Source organism: Lampetra fluviatilis, chromosome 25 (assembly GCF_964198595.1).
Source record: "Lampetra fluviatilis chromosome 25, kcLamFluv1.1, whole genome shotgun sequence".
Taxonomy (NCBI): domain Eukaryota; kingdom Metazoa; phylum Chordata; class Hyperoartia; order Petromyzontiformes; family Petromyzontidae; genus Lampetra; species Lampetra fluviatilis.
This window is the reverse complement of record NC_136299.1, coordinates 2,211,265-2,234,238: the sequence shown is the minus strand read 5'-3', so window position 1 is coordinate 2,234,238 and position 22,974 is coordinate 2,211,265. Positions and strand designations below refer to the sequence as shown.

At 48.5% G+C, this 22,974-nt stretch overlaps 1 protein-coding gene across 1 annotated transcript in view; it reads left to right on the top strand.

Moving 5' to 3' along the window:
• The window catches only part of LOC144941657 (cyclin-dependent kinase-like 1), a 55,341-nt gene that overhangs the window by 28,854 nt on the left and 3,513 nt on the right, over positions 1-22,974 (top strand). The window contains exons 4-8 of the mRNA XM_078868015.1: positions 1,412-1,484; positions 5,878-5,968; positions 9,275-9,475; positions 15,278-15,360; positions 16,885-16,941. Of these exons, the coding sequence (XP_078724141.1) occupies positions 1,412-1,484; positions 5,878-5,968; positions 9,275-9,475; positions 15,278-15,360; positions 16,885-16,941 (505 nt within the window). The remainder of the gene's footprint in view (positions 1-1,411; positions 1,485-5,877; positions 5,969-9,274; positions 9,476-15,277; positions 15,361-16,884; positions 16,942-22,974) is intronic.

Here is a 22,974-nt window from a genome sequence, read left to right as displayed (position 1 = left end):
CTCATTTCCACATCACGGGGGGCAATGTCGATGCCTAGTGTCGCTCTGCCGCGCGTTGGTATTTTCCGGACGACGCGACGAAGACTCCGGGCAACGCAGGGCCACGCGCCCGCCCACCAGGCACGTGTGAACTCTCTGACACGGCGGTGTCGTCATCGCTGAACTCAAAGTTGTTTGTTTTACAAGCGTTCTGTCGGAAGACGTGCGTGCCGGAGCACGTTTGCCGTGTATGCGGGGCAATGCATCGTCGGTCGTTGGTTTGCGTCGGTGCGGGTCTCTGTGAGCCTCAATATGCCCTCCAGTTCTGGACAAACCGGCCTGTGGAATAAGTCCGACTCTGTTACATCGTTTGATCATTCCGGGAAAACGAGCGTTATTAGAAAGTTTGACACGATGGCTTTCGCGACCAGTGTTATCGTTCCGTTGTTAAGTACAACCAGCTTCATCAGGCGACAGCCAACATTGAAGCTGGTTGCAATTACCAGCAAAACGTCGTACTCGAATTATGAATGTTGTGGGTTTACTCTCCAACACACGGATGTGCTGAACTAGCAACTACTTGGCACGTGTTGTTTACGTAACAAACCTTACTAATTGGCTGTATCAGGTGGTGGCGAGTTTAACAACGCATTTATATTTACGCGATCTAACCCATGAAAACTCTATTAGGATTTTTCTTTAATTGGCAATTTTTCCTTTGTTCGTTTGGCAATTAAAATTGTGGCATCAACTCTGAAAGTGTTGAATGTTTGTGGGGGGGAAAGGTGTCATTTTTCCATGACGAAGCGCACCTGCTTTCCTACTCGTCATCTTGCCACGATTCACTCGGTCGATGTGCATCAGCGGTGTGACGTTGCTGGGGCTATCGCTGCCGTTTTGATTGCATGCCGCGTGGGTCACGGTGAGGAAATATTCCACGAGCGTGTGCGTCACTGAGCGTCGTCTAACAGCACGCGCTACTCGTGTTGTTGACCCCCCCCCCCCCCTCAGCCCCAGCCCCTCTGAGAGAGGGTCGTGGTCAGATTGCACCAACCGGGCCGTGTGACAAGCACCGTCTCACGCGGCGTCACGCGGCCTGTTTAGAAACAAAAACAAACTAAAATCTGTTGGTTTCGCAAGACAGTGTTCGGGATCAGGATTAGTTTTGTTTGTCTATCTTGGAGAAATCCGATGGGCTACGAAGCTCTTTTTGCGCATGATGGAATTTCAATCACTGAGTGCGAAAAGCCACAGCAGCAGTGCGAATTCGGCCATGCGACCCAAACTGTGGACCGTGCAGTAAGCCCACTGCGGTTCGTGCTCCTCCAACGGAGCAGGAGGAACGGGGAAACTCCACGAACTTTCTCCCGAAGCCCTCCCCGTGGCGAGCAGACCTCGACGTGAATAACCTGCGACGTGGCTCTTTCTGCAGGCTCCCTGACGCACACGTGAGGAAGTACACCTGGCAGATTCTGCAGGCTGTGAACTACTGCCACAAGCACAACGTAAGTACCATCGCACACGCGTAGTGGTGCTCCCGCGGCCAAAATCATGATCCACGATGGATGTTTGGATCCGATCGCGTGTGCAGTGTGTCGTTTACCCTCCTCCAAACCGACACGGCCAATTAATAAAGCTGCCACGTGAACGAACGTGATTAATTGGCCGTAGCGGGTGGAGGAGGGCTATGCGACACACATTTTACTGAAGCGATCTGACCCTAACAGTGTATTACGAATTACAACGTTCGCACACCTCTCTCTCTCTTGCTCTCTCTGTGACGTTCACGAGGTTGACGCGTGAACACGATGGCCTCAGGAGGGTCCCGTCAGGTTTACGCGCGTCGCGAGAAATCTCAAAGTGCTTCTTGCCATCACACAAATGACCTCCTCTTCGCTCAGCCACCGTCGTGCATGTTTTGTGGTTGACACACTCGCGCACTATTAACCGGCGGCGGCTTTTTTATTTCTCGATTCGAGCCGTGAACCTCAACGGCTGTTAATGGCGATGCTGACGACGACGACGACGGTGATGAAAAATAACAAATTACGAAATATGTCTCGGAGAAAAGTCTTCAATTCCAAAAAACAATTCTAGATTTGACGCTTTCGTGACTGCAAGGATTCATATTCTTAGGTTTTTTCGGTAAAGTCACGTAGCTAAAAAATTAAAATTAATCTGAAAGTAAAATAAAAATAAAATAAAAATCAGTGATTTTTATTTTATTTTTTATTTTATTTTACTTTTATTAATTTTAATTTTTTACCTACGTGACTTTACCGAAAAAACCTAAGAATATCCAAAACCAACTCCAAGGGTGGCAAGCGACGGCGTTACACTGCGGAGCTCCGTGATCGTGAGTCGTCTCGCAGCCTTCGACAACGGACGACAGCTTTCATCAGCCCCGCCTCCCTTGGCCTGTCAGGCGAATGAGTTATTGCACCCCCCTCGTTGTGTGGTGCGGCGTCCTTCCTGCTCCTCCTCCTCGTGCTGCTGCTCCTGCTGCTGCTCCTCGTGCTGCTAATCATCATCATCATCGTCGTCGTTCTCGAGCCAGGAGCAGCCACGCCTTGCTTCTCACCGCTGCCGCATGCATTAGTAATCTGTATTCCGAGAGCACCTGGCCGCCCCCCCACCACCCCACCCACCATCGTGAAAGTAATCCTCTTTCCACTCTCGCTACCTTAGCGATGTCATAAAGAGTACGCGGAGTGGATGGGCGTTCGTTCCCCCAACAGCTGCCAATCGTGCCAGGAGGCGTTGGTCATCGGATATCGCTTTTCTTTATTTTAGGTGAACGATTTTCATTTATTACGCTTCGTTGCCGGTAACCGAGGGCCATCCTCCTTACAACACCTGCCCCCCTCTCCCCTCCTCACACAGGAAATTTAATTTGGAAAGATACTGGAACCCGTGGAAGTAAATGTATCATGTTAAGTGTATTCTTTAATTGATTTATGCCGAACCTTTCTTACGCCGCTATTTAACTTACCTTCGGTGCCTCCCCGTTGTTCTTCTATTTCATTATGGCAACGTCAACATACGACCCCCCCCCCTCCCCGTGTGTCGTGTTGCAGTGAACCGTTTGAGTGGCGTAAACAAGACGGGTAGTGACCAGGCATAGGCGTGAAGGGTTAGCTATAAATACATTTGACCAGTTATGATGTTTGCCGATGACTGCCGTGACGGAGTAAACTTGGCTGTGAGCACGGCGTGAGTTAAAAGCGAGACGATAAACCGTGCAAATACTGCCGATGCAAGTTAGGGCACGGAGTTATTACATCGTTGGTCTTGCCAACAGTTCACGTGATGCACACACACACACGCCACACACTTTGGTGGGACTGCGTACGCGAGATATGCTAACGATGCAACCCACGATTGAAAACAAACTAAACTGATCGCAAATGTAATTTCAGGAATACGTTACGATCTGTCGATGAAACGTGTCCTCTTTCGTAAAAATAAAAAGCAGTTAAAAATTTGGAAATAAAACAATTATCCGCTCGCATTTGGAGGCTGCTCCGAACCATCAGAGTAACAGCAATTAAGGAATCACCTCCACCATGAGCTGGCTGTGAGCAGTGCGCATATTTGCGTTCTTAAATCGTGTTCCTAACAATTGGAATTATTGTCGCCATTACACAATATTTTAGAGGATTACGCAGAACATGCTGAGAGGCAGTAGTCTTATTGACAGATGATGTTACCTGCATTTAAAATAATAAATTGCTAAGCATATATTTGCAATGCATAAACTACTTATGCACTGTAAATGCATGTATGCAAGTGGGTTAAAAGAGGCCACCGTGGGTTAAACGCCGTCTTTGTCCCGGCGCTCAGAAGCAGCAGGGCCTCTGGAGGAGGGTCAGGTTCAGGTGCAGATGGGAGGAGTGCCTCTCATCTGCACCTCAAGCTGACCGTGCCTGGATGACCTCACTTCTATGAGCACCAAAACAAAAAAGTTTTTGACCCCACGTAGGCCTCTTAGTAGCCCGCCCTATGTGTGAGACCAAACTTATTTAATTTAAGCAATATAGTCGGAAAGCTTTTCTGTTGTTGTTGTTGTCGTGAATGAGATTCTACAATAAAGTTAACGACGAATTTGCACAGTGCTGCGTTTCGCCCAAGTGTTACGAAAGTTATGCACTCTTAAAAGGGAAATGCGTTTACTCAAGCAACATGGAGGCTGTGATCACCACTGGCACGTTCGGGCTTGCGGGCTATGGTGCGCGATGTTAACCCAAGTTCATTCAGGCAGTACCATTGTGTTCCAACGCAGAACTCCTCTGATTTGCAACCATATATTTTGCGACTTCTACTATCCGCAGGAGCTGTACTGGGAACTATAATACGCGCCTCTATTCCTATTATAATCCGCAATCTTCTGCGGATTTTCCCATCCTGCTTTGCAGAATGTCTTCCTTATTGTCCGCGAATGTGTTGGTGATCCAGAGGAGTGGCCCTGCACATTCGCCCTGCAATGCAACATCTATCCCCCCCCTCCGTGTATACGTACATTTTATGTATATCGTTTATTGTTAAATTTGAATCACAGTTCCTACAATTACTGTTGTTACATTGTTTTCATAGCTTTATTTTTGTGATTTCGAAAACTTGTGGTTAATCTAAATTGTCTTATGTGTTGTTATTGTTTGACTTGCATCACACTGGGATTATTGCACGCAGCGTTGTAATACGGTGTTTTTCTGGAAGATTTGCTGGTTTATCCAGGATGTTTCTGTTGCGCGTCGTCGCTTTAAGATGTTCATATGTTGTTTGTTGCGGTTGCACCCGACTCAAGAGCCGCATGTCTCACAGGGCTATCTCCATACATATAAAAGGCAAATGTGTGATTATGTGTGTCTGTTCAAAATGTTTAGCGTACTTCCCGACATGCAACAAACTGGAAATTTGCCATGTGGGTACTTTCCAGACTGTACACCATGCACAAATGATAAAAATACACTTTTGTGGGTTTTTTTTTAGGGGGGGGGAGCTCAATAATGCAGATATATTTTGCACGGCAAGTGAGCTGTGACGTCACATCTGTCACGTGACCCGCGCACGTGGAAGCGTAACGCATTGTAGTGTAGTGGTTAGCGCTACGCCGCGCGACGAACCCGGCGACCCGAGTTCGATTCCCGCTCACGGCCACCACCGGTGACGATTATTTTAACCGCTCCTGGGCCCTCCCCTAGGTCGACTCAGCCTGAAACGAGTAACTGGTGTGGTGTGTGAACATCGCCACTGGGGAGACAAAGGCGGCCGGGCGTGGTTAATCCAAGTCCCGGGCGAAGCCGGGTAGTAAAGCTAGCACCTAATAAATGAAACTTGAAGATCGCGGATAGCCCCACGAATCATAGGAGATCCGTGATTGGTCGCCTACGTTCCAGCGGATTCGAGTTCTCAAGCAGTCAAAGAAAATGCCGCACTCCGCTGCACCTCAGCACACAAACCTCGCAAACACCTCGAGCCGCGATACAGAGAGAGAACGCAGCCTCTTTAATAATTATTGGACCCAGCGTACAGTAACTTCGTGATGACTTTAAATTTCGATTTAAAGCTTTCGTGATTGCAGGGATTCATATTCTTGGTTCTTTCGGAAAAGTCACGTAGAATGGAAATAATAAAATAATAAAATAAAACATTATACAATAATTCTCACGACGTTTCGGCCACAACGCAAGCAGCCGTCCTCAGGTGAAGAACAGGTCTGTCGAGGTCATTCAGACTCTGTCTTCTCGACAGACCTGTTCTTCACCTGAGGACGGCTGTTTGCGTTGTGGCCGAAACGTCGTGAGAATTATTTGATTATGTTTTATTTTCATTATTTTATTATTTCCATTCTTCGTGATGACTTTCGGTGATGGTTGATGTTGTCCCCTGTTCCCCCAGTGCATCCACAGAGACGTGAAACCGGAGAACATTCTCATCACTAAACACGGCGTCGTCAAGCTGTGTGACTTTGGATTTGCCAGATTGCTGAGTAAGTAGATCTCAAGTGCGGATAACATCCATATGTTCATCAACAAAAAGAGTAACGGCATTGAAATGTTTTTGGAAATTGTATGCAAGTCAACACTCAAAAATTTACTTCTAAATGTGTACCTGTATGAGAAAAAAAACTAAATATTGAACATCGCACGTATATATGTTGGATTTCTTTCGCACCGTACGTAAGAAGTTTAACATGCGTGGGGTTGAACTTCGGCACCGTTTACACTTCAACACGTGTCCTGGACGCTCCACACAAAAGTTTGAACCTTTATGAGAGAACATTTGACTTTAAATAGACTTTCAAGAACAGTCCTGGGATGTGGTTCCACGGCTGCCGGATATTTTAACTTCACTGCAGGGACATATCTGGGGGTGCAGGGTGACCATCCTTCACCTCCCACAAAGTGGTACTAATTTTAAACGACTTCAAAAGGATGATAGGCCGAATTAACCCCAAACTTTCAACTGTGAGCTTATTGCAACTACCCAGAGGGCCCACCCGGCCAAAACTAAACGCATTACAGAAATTAAATTTACGCCAACGCCATCTTCACTTGCAGAAAATATAAGAAAAGCACAAAGTGCGACGAACACAACGGTTCGTGACCGGTCCCGTTACGTCCGTGTGGGAGGAGGTCGCCTGCTGGCTAGAGAGTCGAGGATCTTGAACCAGAATCGCTGAGGGCCCCAGTTTGAATCTGGGTTGCTGCCACCCGCGATGAAACTGGTTTCTCGGGCTTTCGTTTCAGTTCGGACAAAAACTAAGATGCATTGGGGTTGACTTTACATTTCCCTGCCAGCGCAGCACTGTGGTAACGTATCCGTCCGAGAGCGGTGTTTCTCAAACTACTTTTCACCCACGGACTACTCAGCCGATGCGAACATTTCCGCAAGCCACCACCCAGCCCCCCACTCCTGGTGACAAAACGCATTCACGTATCTCTCCGTACCAGTCATGCTAAATCATTAATATTACCTAACCATACAAATATATTTTTTTACACAGCTTTAAGGGTTTTGTTAGGCGGGGTTGGGGGGAGGGGGATCATTTAGATGTCAGGGTTAGGTAGTTTAATCAGGGTAGTTTAACTAACCTCATTTTAAAATTAAATATCACAAGTAAAATATAAATTCACGTCCGAAACAAAAGGTATGAACATCGTCATGATTGTCCGCATCACCTGGTGGTACCTGGGACCACACTGACAACCACCGACCTCGTGCAAGTAGAGACAAACTCACTTGAACGGATTTCAGAAACAGCTCCCATGAAGCAGGCTGTTATCTGACGGTGCTGTACACCAGTTACGAATAAATAGGATTCTACTGAGAACAGGTTAAATCGAAGACATACATCATCACGGCATAACCTGTGTCTTTGTGGGTGTGCAATTACGCCACCTGGGCAAATCGCATTAACAATAAGAAATCATTTCAACTTGTAAAATGCCGAACAGTCTTTACTTTCTCTCGTAGATGAATAACCAGACAAGTTGAAAGGCAGCCACACGATGGCCAAGCTCTGCGGTCCACTGTATATGAAGCTGTTATAATTAATTAGTGTTTACACGTGGGAGGAAACCCACGCGTGCGAGGGGAAACACTCTATCCCGTACGGATGAAACAGTAGAATCCAGAGTTTCGCTGTACTGCCTCCTCCTGGCAAGCCAGGGTATAACACCTCAACGCCCACAGGAAGGGAGTTTCGCAACACGTGTGCGATGCACCAACCCTCGCTACCTCCACGGTGCTGGATTACAGGCCACGTGCATAGCCACCGGCACCGCCGCGCAGCATTTGAGACAGTTTTGATGAAACTTCCTTTCCACGGCTGCTTTATTGACAGACGCTCGGAGTCGGTGTGAGCGGCGCACGTGTTACTGCACGACCTCAATCGACAACCTGCAGAACCACCGCCACGTTCAATTGCTACGCCGGTGATATCGCAGCAATCCAGGCAACCAAACCTGAATGCAATGAAATAGATGCTTAAACATCGGAGTAACAGCAATTCAGGAATCACCGGCACCCTGAGCTGGCTGTGAGCAGAGCGCATATTTGCGTTCTTAAATTGTGTTCCTAACAATTTGAATTATTATCAAGGATCATGCAGAACATGTAGTCTTATAGAGAGATGATGTTACCTCCATGTACCAAAATAATCAGTTGCTAAACATCTATATATTTGCAATGCGTATGTATATTACTTATGCATTGTAAATGTACGTATGAAAGTGGGTTAAAAGAGGCCTGCGTGGGTTGAAAGCCTCCCTTGTCATTCTAGACTAAAATGTATAGACCTATTGACATGCTTTCCGAAGCCATGCCATCGTTTAATGCTCAAGTGTCACCAGTTGTGAGAACCCAAGAGACCAGGACAGAGCCTCATTTGCAAGCGTGAACCTGCCCCACCAAAAATGGCAACAGCAAAAACAAATTAAATAAAAACGCGAACATAAACAACAGAGTCGCACCGTGAGTAATTGTAAATGCTGTAACCCTCATAGCCTGCAGCGCGAATGGGCAGATTAAACGCAGCACGAATGACACAACTGAGCGAGCGAAACATTAAACAGGTTGAAGGGGGTGACGATGGTGCTGATATGCAGCACGGTTGGCTACGTACGGTGCGAAAGAAGACCAACAAACACACGCATTGCCGAATTATCCCAGTAGCACAAGTAGCTACTACATATGTAGTAGTAGCTACAGGCCCCGCACTTTCAAGGCCCCCGCGCTAAATGTTTTCAAGCTATCAATTCCGGTTCAGTGATGCTGCACTTGCTCTATGACTATAGTACTATACCGCCTTAAACTTTTATGAACGATTGGGTGTTTGAGGTTAGCGATTTGTCGTATTAACTGGCTGTATAGCAAATGAAAAAATACAATTACTTTACTATGCAAGTTAAAACTTCGTGTTTGAATATTTGCGTGTCTTTTTTGTTTTAATTTAGGGCCCCTTTATAACACACGCCACAGGCCCCGTACCAGAGGTCGCAAACGGGTTTTGATTCCTTACCCGTACCCATACCCGGCCGCACCAGGGTCGCAAACGGCTACCCGTACCCGTACCCGGCCGGGTACGGGTAGCCGGATATCGGGTAGGGTACGGGTATCGGGTACCCGGTTGCGACCTCTGCCCCGTACTAGCTTTAACTCCGGCACTGCACACACAACATTCGCGCGTGCAAACAACGGCGTCTCCCAACGTGCCGCGTTGCACCGCGCGCACCCTCGACCGAGTCCCTCCAGCCGCACCAACCCCGCTCGTGCGCCCACTGTGTTTCCCCAGCGGGCCAGGAGGACCGCTACACGGACTACGTGGCCACGCGCTGGTACCGCGCGCCGGAGCTGCTGGTCGGGGACACGCAGTACGGCCCGGCCGTCGACGTGTGGGCCGCCGGGTGCGTCTTCGCCGAGATGCTGTGCGGAAACGCCCTGTGGCCCGGCAACTCGGACCTGCACCAGCTGCACCTCATCACCAAGACCCTGGGTGATTGCGTCCGTCGCGCTCACGCGGCGGCTCGCGAATTGGCGGCGGGGCGACGTGGCTCGATGTGTGGACACGTTTGACGTTCTTCAAGCGCCGCCGCACGTAGTCAACCGCGCTCATCGGAAGGACGGCAAAGTAAACGCAACAAGAAGCAGCTCTGAAGAAAATGAGTTTTCAATCATCCACAGCAGATTTCAATGTGCATAGCTCCAGTGGCTTGATGATGAGGTGGCGATGGCGATGAGAAGGTGGTGATGGCGATGAGGTGCTGATGGTGGTGATGGTATATATATATATGTGTACGCATGTTGGAACTTCTTTCGCACCGTACGTAACCGCGCTAATAGGAAGTGCGGGGGAAGGACAACAAACTAAACACCTCAAGCAGTTCTAAAGAAATGAGTTGTCAATCTAGAATAGTGGTGTAGTGTATAGTGGTGAAGTGTATAGTGTAGTGTATAGTAGTGTATAGTGTAGTGTATAGTGTAGTGTATGGTGTAGTGTATAGTGGTGTAGTGTTTAGTGGTGTAGTGTATAGTGGTGTAATGTATAGTGGTGTAGTGTGTATAGTGGTGTAGTGTATAGTGGTGTAGTGTATAGTGGTGTAGTGTATAGTGGTGTAGTGTATAGTGGTGTAGTGTTTAGTGGTGTAGTGTATAGTGGTGTAGTGTATAGTGGTGTAGTGTATAGTGGTGTAGTGTTTAGTGGTGTAGTGTATAGTGGTGTAGTGTATAGTGGTGTAGTGTGTATAGTGGTGTAGTGTATAGTGGTGTAGTGTATAGTGGTGTAGTGTATAGTGGTGTGGTGTATAGTGGTGTGGTGTATAGTGGTGTGGTGTATAGTGGTGTAGTGTATAGTGGTGTAGTGTATAGTGGTGTAGTGTATAGTGGTGTAGTGTATAGTGGTGTAGTGTATAGTGGTGTAGTGTATAGTGGTGTGGTGTAGTATTTAGTGGTGTAGTGTTTAGTGGTGTAGTGTATAGTGGTGTAGTGTATAGTGGTGTAGTGTATAGTGTATAGTGGTGTAGTGTATCGTGGTGTAGTGTATAGTGGTGTAGTGTATAGTGGTGTAGTGTATAGTGGTGTAGTGTATAGTGGTGTAGTGTATAGTGGTGTGGTGTATAGTGGTGTAGTGTATAGTGGTGTAGTATTTAGTGGTGTAGTGTATAGTGGTGTGGTGTATAGTGGTGTAGTGTATAGTGGTGTAGTGTATAGTGGTGTAGTGTATAGTGGTGTAGTGTATAGTGGTGTGGTGTATAGTGGTGTGGTGTATAGTGGTGTAGTGTATAGTGGTGTAGTGTATAGTGGTGTAGTGTATAGTGGTGTAGTGTATAGTGGTGTAGTGTATAGTGGTGTAGTGTATAGTGGTGTAGTGTATAGTGGTGTAGTGTATAGTGGTGTGGTGTAGTATTTAGTGGTGTAGTGTTTAGTGGTGTAGTGTATAGTGGTGTAGTGTATAGTGGTGTAGTGTATAGTGTATAGTGGTGTAGTGTATCGTGGTGTAGTGTATAGTGGTGTAGTGTATAGTGGTGTAGTGTATAGTGGTGTAGTGTATAGTGGTGTAGTGTATAGTGGTGTGGTGTATAGTGGTGTAGTGTATAGTGGTGTAGTATTTAGTGGTGTAGTGTATAGTGGTGTGGTGTATAGTGGTGTAGTGTATAGTGGTGTAGTGTATAGTGGTGTAGTGTATAGTGGTGTAGTGTGTATAGTGGTGTGGTGTATAGTGGTGTAGTGTATAGTGGTGTAGTGTATAGTGGTGTAGTGTGTATAGTGGTGTAGTGTATAGTGGTGTAGTGCATAGTGGTGTAGTGTATAGTGGTGTAGTGTATAGTGGTGTAGTGTGTATAGTGGTGTAGTGTATAGTGGTGTGGTGTATAGTGGTGTAGTGTTTAGTGGTGTAGTGTGTATAGTGGTGTAGTGTATAGTGGTGTAGTGTATAGTGGTGTGGTGTATAGTGGTGTAGTGTTTAGTGGTGTAGTGTGTATAGTGGTGTAGTGTATAGTGGTGTAGTGTATAGTGGTGTAGTGTTTAGTGGTGTAGTGTATAGTGGTGTGGTGTATAGTGGTGTAGTGTATAGTGGTGTAGTGGTGTAGTGTATAGTGATGTAGTGTGTATAGTGGTGTAGTGTATAGTGGTGTAGTGTATAGTGGTGTGGTGTATAGTGGTGTAGTGTTTAGTGGTGTAGTGTGTATAGTGGTGTAGTGTATAGTGGTGTAGTGTATAGTGGTGTAGTGTTTAGTGGTTTAGTGTATAGTGGTGTAGTGTATAGTGGTGTAGTGTATAGTGGTGTAGTGTATAGTGGTGTAGTGTATAGTGGTGTGGTGTATAGTGGTGTAGTGTATAGTAGTGTAGTGTATAGTGGTGTGGTGTATAGTGGTGTAGTGTATAGTGGTGTAGTGTATAGTGGTATAGTGGTGTAGTGTATAGTGGTGTAGTGTATAGTGTTCTTAGGTTTTTTCGGTAAAGTCACGTAGAAAGTAAAATAAAAACAAAAATCACGACGTTTCGGAGGCAACACAAGTCTCCGTCATCAGGTGGGACCGTCACAGCCAGATTAGCTGTATCTTGATGACGGAGACTTGTGTTGCCTCCGAAACGTCGTGATTTTTGTTTTTATTTTATTTTACTTTCTACGTGACTTTACCGAAAAAACCTAAGAAGATGATTCCTTGCAGTCACGAAAGCTTCAAATCTAGAAGTAGTGTATAGTGGTGTAGTGTATAGTGGTGTGGTGTATAGTGGTGTAGTGTGTATAGTGGTGTAGTGTATAGTGGTGTAGTGTATAGTGGTGTAGTGTATAGTGGTGTAGTGTATAGTGTAGTATGTAGTGTATTGTGTAGTGTATAGTGGTGTAGTGTATAGTGGTGTAGTGTATAGTGGTGTAGTGTATAGTGTAGTATGTAGTGTATAGTGGTGTAGTGTATAGTGGTGTAGTGTATAGTGGTGTAGTGTATAGTGGTGTAGTGTATAGCAGAGGTGGGACAAAGTCATTGTTATGCAAGTCCAAGTCGAGTCGCAAGTCATCAAATTCATGACTCGAGTCTGACTCGAGTCCAAGTCACATGACTCGAGTCCACATCTCATAGGTGGGACAAAGTCATTGTTATGCAAGTCCAAGTCGAGTCGCAAGTCATCAAATTCATGACTCGAGTCTGACTCGAGTCCAAGTCACATGACTCGAGTCCACACCTCTGGTGTATAGTGTAGTATGTAGTGTATATTGTAGTGTATAGTGTAGTGTATAGTGGTGTAGTGTAGTGTATAGTGTAGTATGTAGTGTAGTATGTAGTGTATAGTGTAGTATGTAGTGTATAGTGTAGTGTATAGTGTAGTGTATAGTGGTGTAGTGTAGTGTATAGTGTAGTATGTAGTGTAGTGTGTAGTGTATAGTGTAGTATGTAGTGTAGTGTGTAGTGTATAGTGTAGTATGTAGTGTATAGTGTAGTATGTAGTGTATAGTGTAGTATGTAGTGTATAGTGTAGTGTATAGTGTAGTATGTAGTGTATAGTGTAGTGTAGTGTATAGTGTAGTGTATAGTGTAGTGTATAGTGTAGTGTATAGTGTAGTGTATAGTGTAGTATGTAGTGTATAGTGTAGTGTATAGTGTAGTGTATAGTGTAGTGTATAGTGTAGTGTACAGTAGTGGAGTGTATAGTGTAGGGTATGTCGTTGAACTCCTTTCGCACCGTGCGTAACCACCGCTAATCGGAGGTGCGGTGGGTAAGGACAACAGACTAAACGCGACAAGCGGCTCTGAAGATGCCGCGGGGAGAGCCGGTGTGTGGTTCCGCGATTCATCTGCGGTTGACCGTGTCGGGTGGAGGAGGGCATACAACACGCGTTGCGCTCGACGGTGCTTACACTGTGCGCGTGGCAGTAGTTTGCGGCCTGCAGAATCTGCCAGGTGTACTGCTTCACGTGTGCGTCCATCAGGGAGCCTAAAGAATGAGCCACGTCACGCATTATTCACGCGGCTTTTACATGTTAGGGCACACGCGATTCTGGACTTGCGCACAGTTATATGTGCATCAGCTAAATGCCGGGGTCTGCTAGCCGCGGGAGGGCTTCAGGAGAGAGTTTGTGTCGTTTTGTTTGTTGAACTTCTTTGGCGCCAGACGTTGCCAACTGTGATAATCGGAGGTTCCGTTCCTCTGTTGAATACAGCGGTTTGCTAGATGCTCCATAGTTTGGGTTGCATCCACCACAACTGTGCCGTGGCTCGACTTTAACGTTTTATTTACTGTAACGGATAAGTGTAAATGAAACAACAAATGAGAATTGAAATGCTCTAGGATTGAAGCTTTCGTGACTGCACACATTATCCTGATTGTTTTTTTCGGTAAAGTCACGTGTGTAGAAATAAAATAAAATTTAAATAAATACAATTAAAATAAATCACGACGTTTCGAACGCAACACAAGCGCTCATCAGGTGAAAATGGGGTGAAACACATAGCGAGGGAACACACCACGCACATAGCACATGGAGAGCGGCAATGTAACAAGAAGATGAGAGACGAGAAACTCAACAGACCTTAGAAACATCACGTGATGCAAACCAGTCGGCCAACAACACAATGTTATTTATTTAAATTTTATGTTATTTCTACATACGTGACTTTACCGAAAAAAACAATGAATTTAAATGCTGTTTACAATTGAGGAGTGGTATTGAACCCTGTAAATGTTACGTGTGACGTAAATACATGCCAGGTTTAACGGCCTTTACAGCAGGAAGAAGCTGAAACATTTTCAGAAGCGATCAGTTCGGCGTTCAATGATACTAATCTAAGTGAAGCGTCACAAATCCAACGATTCAATTATTTCGACAGTAATGCATGGAAGGTCAAAAACACAGGTAAATATATCAATTACCACAAATCTATGAGACCTTTTGCCAGTCGCAAATGACGTCAAAGTGTTTATTTATCTTCATGGTCCACTCTAAAGCATTTCGGTAAAACAGAGCTCTGTTTCTTCACCTGAGGACGGCTGCTTGCGTTGTGGCCGAAACGTCGTGAGAATTTTATTTAATTGTTTTATTTTTTATTATTTTATTATTTACCTTCTACGTGACTCTACCGTAAGAACCAATAAAATAACCTTATCGGTATCGAGGCTCCCGCAAGGCCATGCGGCAGGGCGTGGCACAGTTTCGTGCCAGCTATTGTAGAGTGTGGTCGTGTCGCTACAGTTCTCTGCGGTGAGTAACAATGTCTTTAATAACAATGGCGCTACGCCTCTCTAAGATTAACGCTGACTGCTTGCGCATTCCGCGAGATTCAGCGGTGAATGGGACCCCCCCCCCTCAACTTGAAGACATCTCGCAATAGGTTTACAGGACCCCCTGAAAAGGAGTCTTGAGACTCAATAAGATGTTTCATGGTACATTTTTTTTAATACACACATATTGCACCTAAGAGCTTTTCTTTGTGTTTAAATCCCACGAAATACAGCGATATGAAATATGAATGATGGAAGCACAAGTTTGTTTGAAAATGTCTTCATGATAAAAGTTATTTTGGATGAGATCGCGTAAATATAGATCGTGTCGTTAACCCGCCACGTAAACAAAGCGTGGCAGTGAGTTACTACCTCAGCACACCGGTGTGTTGGAGAGTAAACCCACGACATTTACAATTCCAGTACTGTACTGACATTCCGCTATTAATTACAGCAACCAGCCTCATCGGGCGAATTTTATTGGAACTGTGATCTAACCCCAAAGGAACTTTTATCGTGAATAACACTTTTCGCGAAAGCCTACGTGTTCAATATATAACACATGTCATCCGTTGTTTAGGAGACCTCATACCATGGCATAAGCAAGTCTTCATGTCGAACCAGTTTTTCAGCGGGGTCTCCATTCCTGATCCCATCAAATTGGTGAGGCCCTCTTTTGTGGTTATTTGTGGACGGTGCGATTACTTAACTGTTGCGTGTGATTTAAGGAGCTGAATTGTTAATCGCGGTGGACATGAGGTCGTGCCGATGCAGGTGCTGCATGCCAGGTGGCTCTCCGATGCGTGTTGGACATTGCCGCACGTTGTCTGGCGCGACGTCCGTCGTTCCGCGCACGCACGCAATCGGTCCGACATTAACAGTGCCATCAAGGCTCTTATTCCATGCATAGCTCGACAAATGTTCAAGTTGATAGAAATTATAACCTTTTCAATTGAACTTTAGTCCACCCTTGAAGGCGAATGACGACTGGCGGAGAGAATGGCATGTGTACTCCGTCCGTGACTTGTGCCTGGCCGGTTCATGCTCGTGTCTGACTGGTGGTGGTGTAGACTGTGAGCTGTGGCAGGCTATGTGTTTCTGTGCATGTATGTATACATGTTGAACTTCTTTCACACCGTACGTAGACAACCGTGCTAATTGGAGGTGCGGGGGAAGGACAACAAACTAAACATGGGTCGCAATCGCCCGAAGCCATTCTCTGTGATGCGATCGACTGCAATTTTCTCTGCTGCTGTTCCATTAAAATAGATATGAGGTTTTTGGCCTGCAGGTTATCTGCGCTGTTGAAGTTAGACTTTCGTAACCATTGCTCATGGGGACATTTATTTTAAGCATTCTTTTAAACATTCCATTTCGGAGTGTTGGTGGCGCACGCCTATAATCAAACTGGAGGCGAGGGTTGGTTGATCGCGAAAATGTTGCCAAACTCCCTTCCCGTGGCCGTCAGGGAGGTGCTGTACCCTGGTCCGCTAGGTACAGCAAAACTGTGGACGGGATAGAGCGTTTCTCCCTCGCACGCCTGGGTTTTCTTCAGGGGCTCCTCCCACATGTGACCACTCATTAATTGGCAAATAACACCTTCATATGCAGAGGAACGCAGAGCTTGGGCACTTGTTGGTGCCGGCCATAGGCAGAGTTTGACTGCTATATTTTGGGGGGTGTGGAGGGGTTCGCTTTAACCCTCACATTAGGAATCGTGAGTGAATATAATTGATGTATTATCTTAATTGCCAACTACTGAAAATACTTTAATAAATGTGTCCAGTTTGGGGTGGACGTTGCCCCCCCCCCCCACCGTGGCCCCCACGCATAAACTGCGCCAATGGTGCCGGATCACCGCGTGGCCGCTGCTGCCTCCCCGCTCGTCCGTGGTTCCTCCTCGTGCCTCCGAGTCGTCGTTCTCTCTCTACGAGAGCGACCGAGCGAGCGGACGCTCTGCGGGAAGCGAAGCGCTCACAGTCGAACGTGATCATTGTTAATAATAAGTCAACGGATACCAGGACATGGCACGAATGTAACTGGACGCACGTACAGCTATTTGAAGTGTGCAAAGTGACTATTTGGAGCTGCGAGAGAGCGCTGGGCTATGCTGTGACATTGTTACGAACGCCGCAGGTTGATTCGCACTTAATTGCACGCCGGGTGTTCTTGTTCTTACCGTTGCAGGAGCCTCTCGAGGAGAGATTCCCACGGATTTCTGCACCCAGCCTTAGCCTCATGAAGGTCAGCCAGCACGGGTTGTTTTCCATAATTAATTACTCCCTCCAAAGGTCAAGGGGTTCAAGAGTAAGCGGCACATCGTGTGTGTTTTCAGGAGACAGCAAAAGGGATCATGGACATAGTTGCAGTATGTGGTGCCTGTAATGTGGTGTGCTCCATTGAAAGGAATCAGTTTTAAGGTAGCGAACTGGAACATTTATTGCCATTCTACATTTACCATTACAGTAAGTCCTCATCACGATTTTTTATATTTGGGAACACTTTTAGCGCAATGTTTGGGCTGGGCGTTGCCACGAGGCGCCCCACAGGGCCCCCTCTTATACTCCCAGCGTGGCCCTGCCTGGGCTACGCCCCCCTTCTAGAACCTACGAGCGGGTTCCCGTGGCCCCCCGATGGGCCCCTCTGTGACGTATCCCCTCGATGTCCCTCTCGCGTTTATCGTGGCCTGCTGACGTGAGTACTGCCGTACACCGCAGTTACCATTTTCCGCCAGCAGCCAGCGCTATACCACTACAAAAGTATGAAAACTAATAATAGGTTGTTGCCTTTCTGGCAATAAAACAGGAGGTGTGAAGATGTTCTTGGTTCTTTCGGTAAAGTCACATAGAAGGAAAATAATATAAATATGAAACAATAAAAATTCTCAGATGTTCAAACAGCAAATAGAAACCTTTTGTAAGACATCAAGTCTGCATTAACCACACGTACTTGCTCTGATAATATAATATTTGCATTGTCTTTGAAACTGATTGGCCTACACCAGAGGCAGCCTTCTCCATTGCCTCGTCTCACCAGTGTCAGACCAGAGAACGACAAAAGACGAACAGCACAAGGACAATGCACGTGTCAGAGCATGCATAGCTGGGGTTCACCAGTTATGCTGCTGTAGGCGAGGTGAGAGTGAACATCTCGCCACCGTGGCGAGAAGTTCTTGCATCTGTAATAACAGCTATCGTGGGTTCACGTGGGGGATTGGCTTGCCGGTCCTGCTTGTAGCCAATAAGGGTTGAGATAGGGAGTGTGGGGCCGGCGTGATCACGGCATGTCAGCAGGAGTGATTGGCCCAGCCAATTGGGACCCCAGCCAATGGGGACCCGGGTAAGAGGCGTGGTCCCGGGATTGACAGGGAACCATCGAGAACGGTCGAGATTGTCCATGGAGGATTGGCTGGGAGGACCACGTGACGAAGGGATTAAGAGGGAGAGAGAGGAAGGATCGAGGAGGAGTCTGGGAACTGAACGGGGGCGAGAGCCACGCGCGTACGGGGCTCCGGGTGCCACGTGCACGGTGGGAGCTGGTGGGAGTCCGCTGACGCTACGTTGTCTGCCAGCAACGGAGCGTGTGGGAGCAAGTGTACCGTCAAGTGAAAATAAAGAGGACTGATTCCGAATCCGTCTCCGGAGAATTATTACATTGGTGTCAGAAGTACTTCTGCGACTGTTTGGACGATCGTCAAGATGTCCAAGCACCCCAGAAAAAAGAACCTGCCTGTGCCTCTATCGGAGGAGGAAGTCGAGACGGATGAAGATGAGCTGTTGGGAGCTACAGCCCCTATGCCGCCTGTTGAAGATGTACCTCTCGACGTCTCTCAGCGTCGACCGACGGCAGATGCAACCGCTGCAGGAACAAAAGACGAGTGGCGGCTGATGGCGGAGCAGATCGAATCATTAACAGCCATTCTGCTTAGTCTGGTGACCGCCGTGGCATCCTCACCAGCCGCGGGCCGCCAGATTGCCGATCAACTGGACGCCGTGGGAAGGAGTCCGGTGAAGGAACCTGCGTCCGCCATTCCTTCTGCTACGCGGGAGGACGCCGTCGTTTTGGGTGGGGCAGCTGCGCCAGAGCCGTCGGCCGCCATTTTGGGCGCGCCTACCGCCACGCGGCCGCCGGCCGCCATTTTGTCTGATACGGGTGGAGAGCGGGAACGCCAGTCGGAGACGCCCGCGGCGCGCGCTTGCCACCGCGGACATCGCCTTCCACAAATCAAAGAATTCATCGCCGGAGGTGATTGGAGTGCTTTCACATGGCGCTTTGAATCAGCTTTTAGATCTGTCAATTGGACGGAGGAGGAAGCACTGGGAGCGCTACCTACACTGCTCGACGATGTTTCTCTGGGGGTCTTCCGTTCCATTCCGGCGGCCAAGAAGAAGACACTGCGGGACGCGTTCGTGGAGATGGCGGAATTCTATGACCCACCGATGTCAGCCACCAGAAAATTTATGTTACGTCGCCGAGCATCGGAGGAATCGCCCTTGGCCTATCGGGGGGCATTGATGGCGCTGGCCATGGCTGCCTACCCCGACGCGATGGCCGACCATTTGGATCCTCTCATCCTCTCCCGTATGCTGGAGTTGGCTCAGGAACTCAAGATTTCGCTGCCAGTGTGCGGCCACGAACCACTTACATCGCGATGGGTGGCGCGTTGCCTGGACGCAAAATTTAATATCAGGCGTTGGGACCAGATGGCGGCGTGGACGGGGAAGCCGGAGATCGACGGGCCACCTTTGGGGTGGTCTCCACGACTAGTGGTCCACTGCTCCGACGACTCGGGCGACGACGACATGCTGGCTGCTGCTGTTCAGCACGAGAGTCCGGGACGGCGGCTGCGCGACCAGCGTGGCAACTACATGGGCCGTCCGCGTGCAAGGGCCGGGTCGTCCGACCGCCGGCCGACGTCGGCGGCTTGCTTCAAGTGCGGCAGACGGGGCCATTTCGCCCGTGACTGCCGCTGTCGGCCTCTGCTGTCGCCTCCTTCGACGAGGGGACCTCCATCTCCTCCACCTGCCGCGGAGCTGCAACAACCTCGGGCGAGTCGGCACACATCGGACACCCGGCAGGTCCTGTCACATCACCCATCCATTCGCACTCATTCTCACACTCCTCGGGAAAAATTTACTTCCCCCGCTACAGTTACGCGCTCTGCTACGCAGTGGAAAAAATTGGCTCGCAGGGTGGTAGCTGCGGCTTCGGGCTCGTCGACGGTACGAGGTACCATCGACGGCGTTGATGTGCGCATCTTAGTGGACACGGGCGCGTCGGCCACCATCATTTCTGATGTTATTTTCCATCTGTTGTCCATCCCTGCGTCGCAGATACGTAGGGTTAATGATGCGTGTGTCGCCGCGAATGGGGGAAGCATGGGTATCTGTGGCCAGGTGGTTGTGAGCATCGCTATCGGTAATATTACCGCCGCAGGACCTGTGTTAATCTCTCGCTCGCTAGCTGTTCCATGCTTACTCGGTACTGATTTCCTGCGTCGGATGCCGCTGAAAATACGAGTCGACCAGGACTGTTTAGAAATGCCGGGGGGTCGTCGTATGGCGTTCCTGCCTTCCTTGTTGGCCAGCGCGCCTACAGGTAACGCAGTCACTGCCGTTGTTGCTGCTACGGTAGAAGTACCGCCGGGAGCACAGATGTTGATACCGTTGCGTTACCGTAAACCCCTTCGAATGGGGAAGGGTGCAGAAGGCGTGCTGCTATCCCCATCTAATTCGGCATCTAAATCATTTTCTTTAGCGGCGGCGCAAACGATCGTACGACCGGGTCAAGCACCTTTTATACAGGTGTTAAATGGGGGACCTGACCGCGTTATTGTTCCAGAGGGGTCGGTGTTGGCTCACGCCACTACCGACTTCGCCTCTTGCGACGCAGCGCCGCGCGCACGAATGCCCGCTGGTAGGCCCCCACACGATCGCTCTCAAGAACGTTGGATCGCAGATTTGTGCGGAGAAAATTCTTCCTTGTCGAACGAACAAAGGAACGCCCTGCGTTCATTGTTGATACAGTACACTGATGTTTTCAGTAAAAATGATTTGGACCTCGGACGCACGTCGCTTTTGTCGCACCATATTGACACCGGTGCGACGCCTCCCATCTCTATGCACCCTCATCGCATGAGCCCGGCGGAAAGGGATCACGTGCGCGGAGCGGTAAATGAATTGTTGGCGGCGGACATCATTTCGCCGTCCAACAGCCCCTGGGCCGCGCCCGTCGTTCTGGTAAAGAAGAAAGATGGCGGTACAAGATTTTGTGTTGATTTCCGCCGGTTAAACAAAATTTCGGTGGCGGATGCATACACCTTACCGAGGATGGATGATTCGTTGGACGCTTTATCGGGTGCTAAGTTTTTTTCTACCCTTGACTTGTCCTCGGGGTTCTGGCAGCTTCCCCTCGACGATGAGTCGAAGGCAAAAACGGCATTCCGCACGCCGCAAGGTCTCTTTGAATTTAATCGGTTGCCTATGGGCTTGAATGCGGCACCGGCGACGTTTCAGCGGCTCATGGAATTGGTGCTGACTGGACTGCAGTGGGAAACGTGCCTCATATATCTTGATGATATAATTGTTTTCAGCCGCACGTTCGAAGAACACCTCCAACGTCTAGAGGCGGTTTTTCAAAGAATGCGTACGGCTGACCTTAAATTTAAACCTAAAAAATGCCACCTTCTGCAACACTCTGTCCGCTACTTGGGTCATATCGTCAGTTCGGACGGCGTATCCACTGACCCGCTGAAAACGAAATGCGTACGAGAGTGGCCCACACCCACTTCGGTGGGAGATGTTCGGCGGTTTATTGGCTTCGCTTCCTATTATCGCCGCTTCGTTAAAAATTTTGCGACGTTGGCAAAGCCATTACATGTTCTGACTGGCAAAAATCAAAGGTTTCAATGGGGAGCGGAAGAGGAAAAATCTTTTATGGCACTTCGGGACCACCTCGCCACGGCGCCAACGCTGGATTACCCAGATTTCTCACAGCCGTTCATCCTCGATACGGACGCTAGTGATATCGGCATTGGGGCCGTTTTGTCGCAACGTAAGGACGGGGTAGAGCGAGTAGTGGCGTACGGCAGCCGGGTTTTGTCCCCTGCGGAAACACGCTATTGCGTGACAAGACGGGAACTTTTGGCAATTGTTCACTTTGTCCGTTTGTACCGGCCGTACCTGTATGGACGGAAATTCCTAGTTCGCTCGGATCATGCGGCTTTACAATACTCCTTGAAATTAGATCAACCGTCAGGCCAATTGGCCAGGTGGCTGGAATCGTTACAAGAATTTTCCTTTGATATTACATACAGAAAGGGGGCCCGTCATGCGAACGCTGACGCGCTCTCAAGGCTGCCGCTCCTTCCTCCGTGCGCTTGCCTGACGGGCACGCACCGCTGTGCGGCACCGGCCGCTTCGCCTTGTCCGGTTATGGGGGCGATAGCGGATGACGAGGCAGGGGCGGAAGCGAAGGAGGACGACCAGCAAGGGTCGGTGGACACGGATGATATCTTGCGGTTACCGCACGCGGTTTGGCTACGTGAGCAGGAGGCTGATGCCTCGCTGTCTCCACTATGGAAATTGATAGGGAAACAAAAATCTCGATTGGCGGGTTGGAAATGGCAGATGATCCGAGGCAAGTCGGGATTGTTAATGTGTACTGACGGGTTGTCTGATCGGCCACGCTTGGTCGTGCCTACTTCACTTCGCTACGACCTGCTTCGTGCTTTGCACGCTGATAAATTGATGCACCTCGGCGTCCAAAAGACTTTGGCCGCACTGCAGAAGGATTTCTTTTGGGCCGGTATGACAACAGACGTCAATGATTTTATTCGCTCATGCCAGGACTGTGCAAAGAGGAAGCCGCCTCGTAACCCCTATGTACCACCGTTACGTTCCATTGAGGTGTCCCGCATTAACGAATTGGTCGCGCTCGATATTCTGGGCCCGTTTCCCCCGTCGGCGAGGGGCAATAAATACCTTCTCGTCGGGGTGGAATATTTTTCTCGATGGCCGATGGCCTGGCCCCTACCCGACCAGACGGCAGCATCCATTACCGACGCTTTCTTGAACGGGTATGTCATGGACAAGGGGGCACCTGAAAGGTTGCTCACAGATCAGGGGCGGAATTTCTCTTCCAAATTGCTTAAGGAAGTTTGTGACGCGTTGGGTACGAAGAAAATTCGCACTTCTCCTTACCACCCACAAACAGATGGTATGGTGGAACGATTTAACCGCACCCTCTCGGCTATGCTTTGTCAGACGGTCAGTGAAA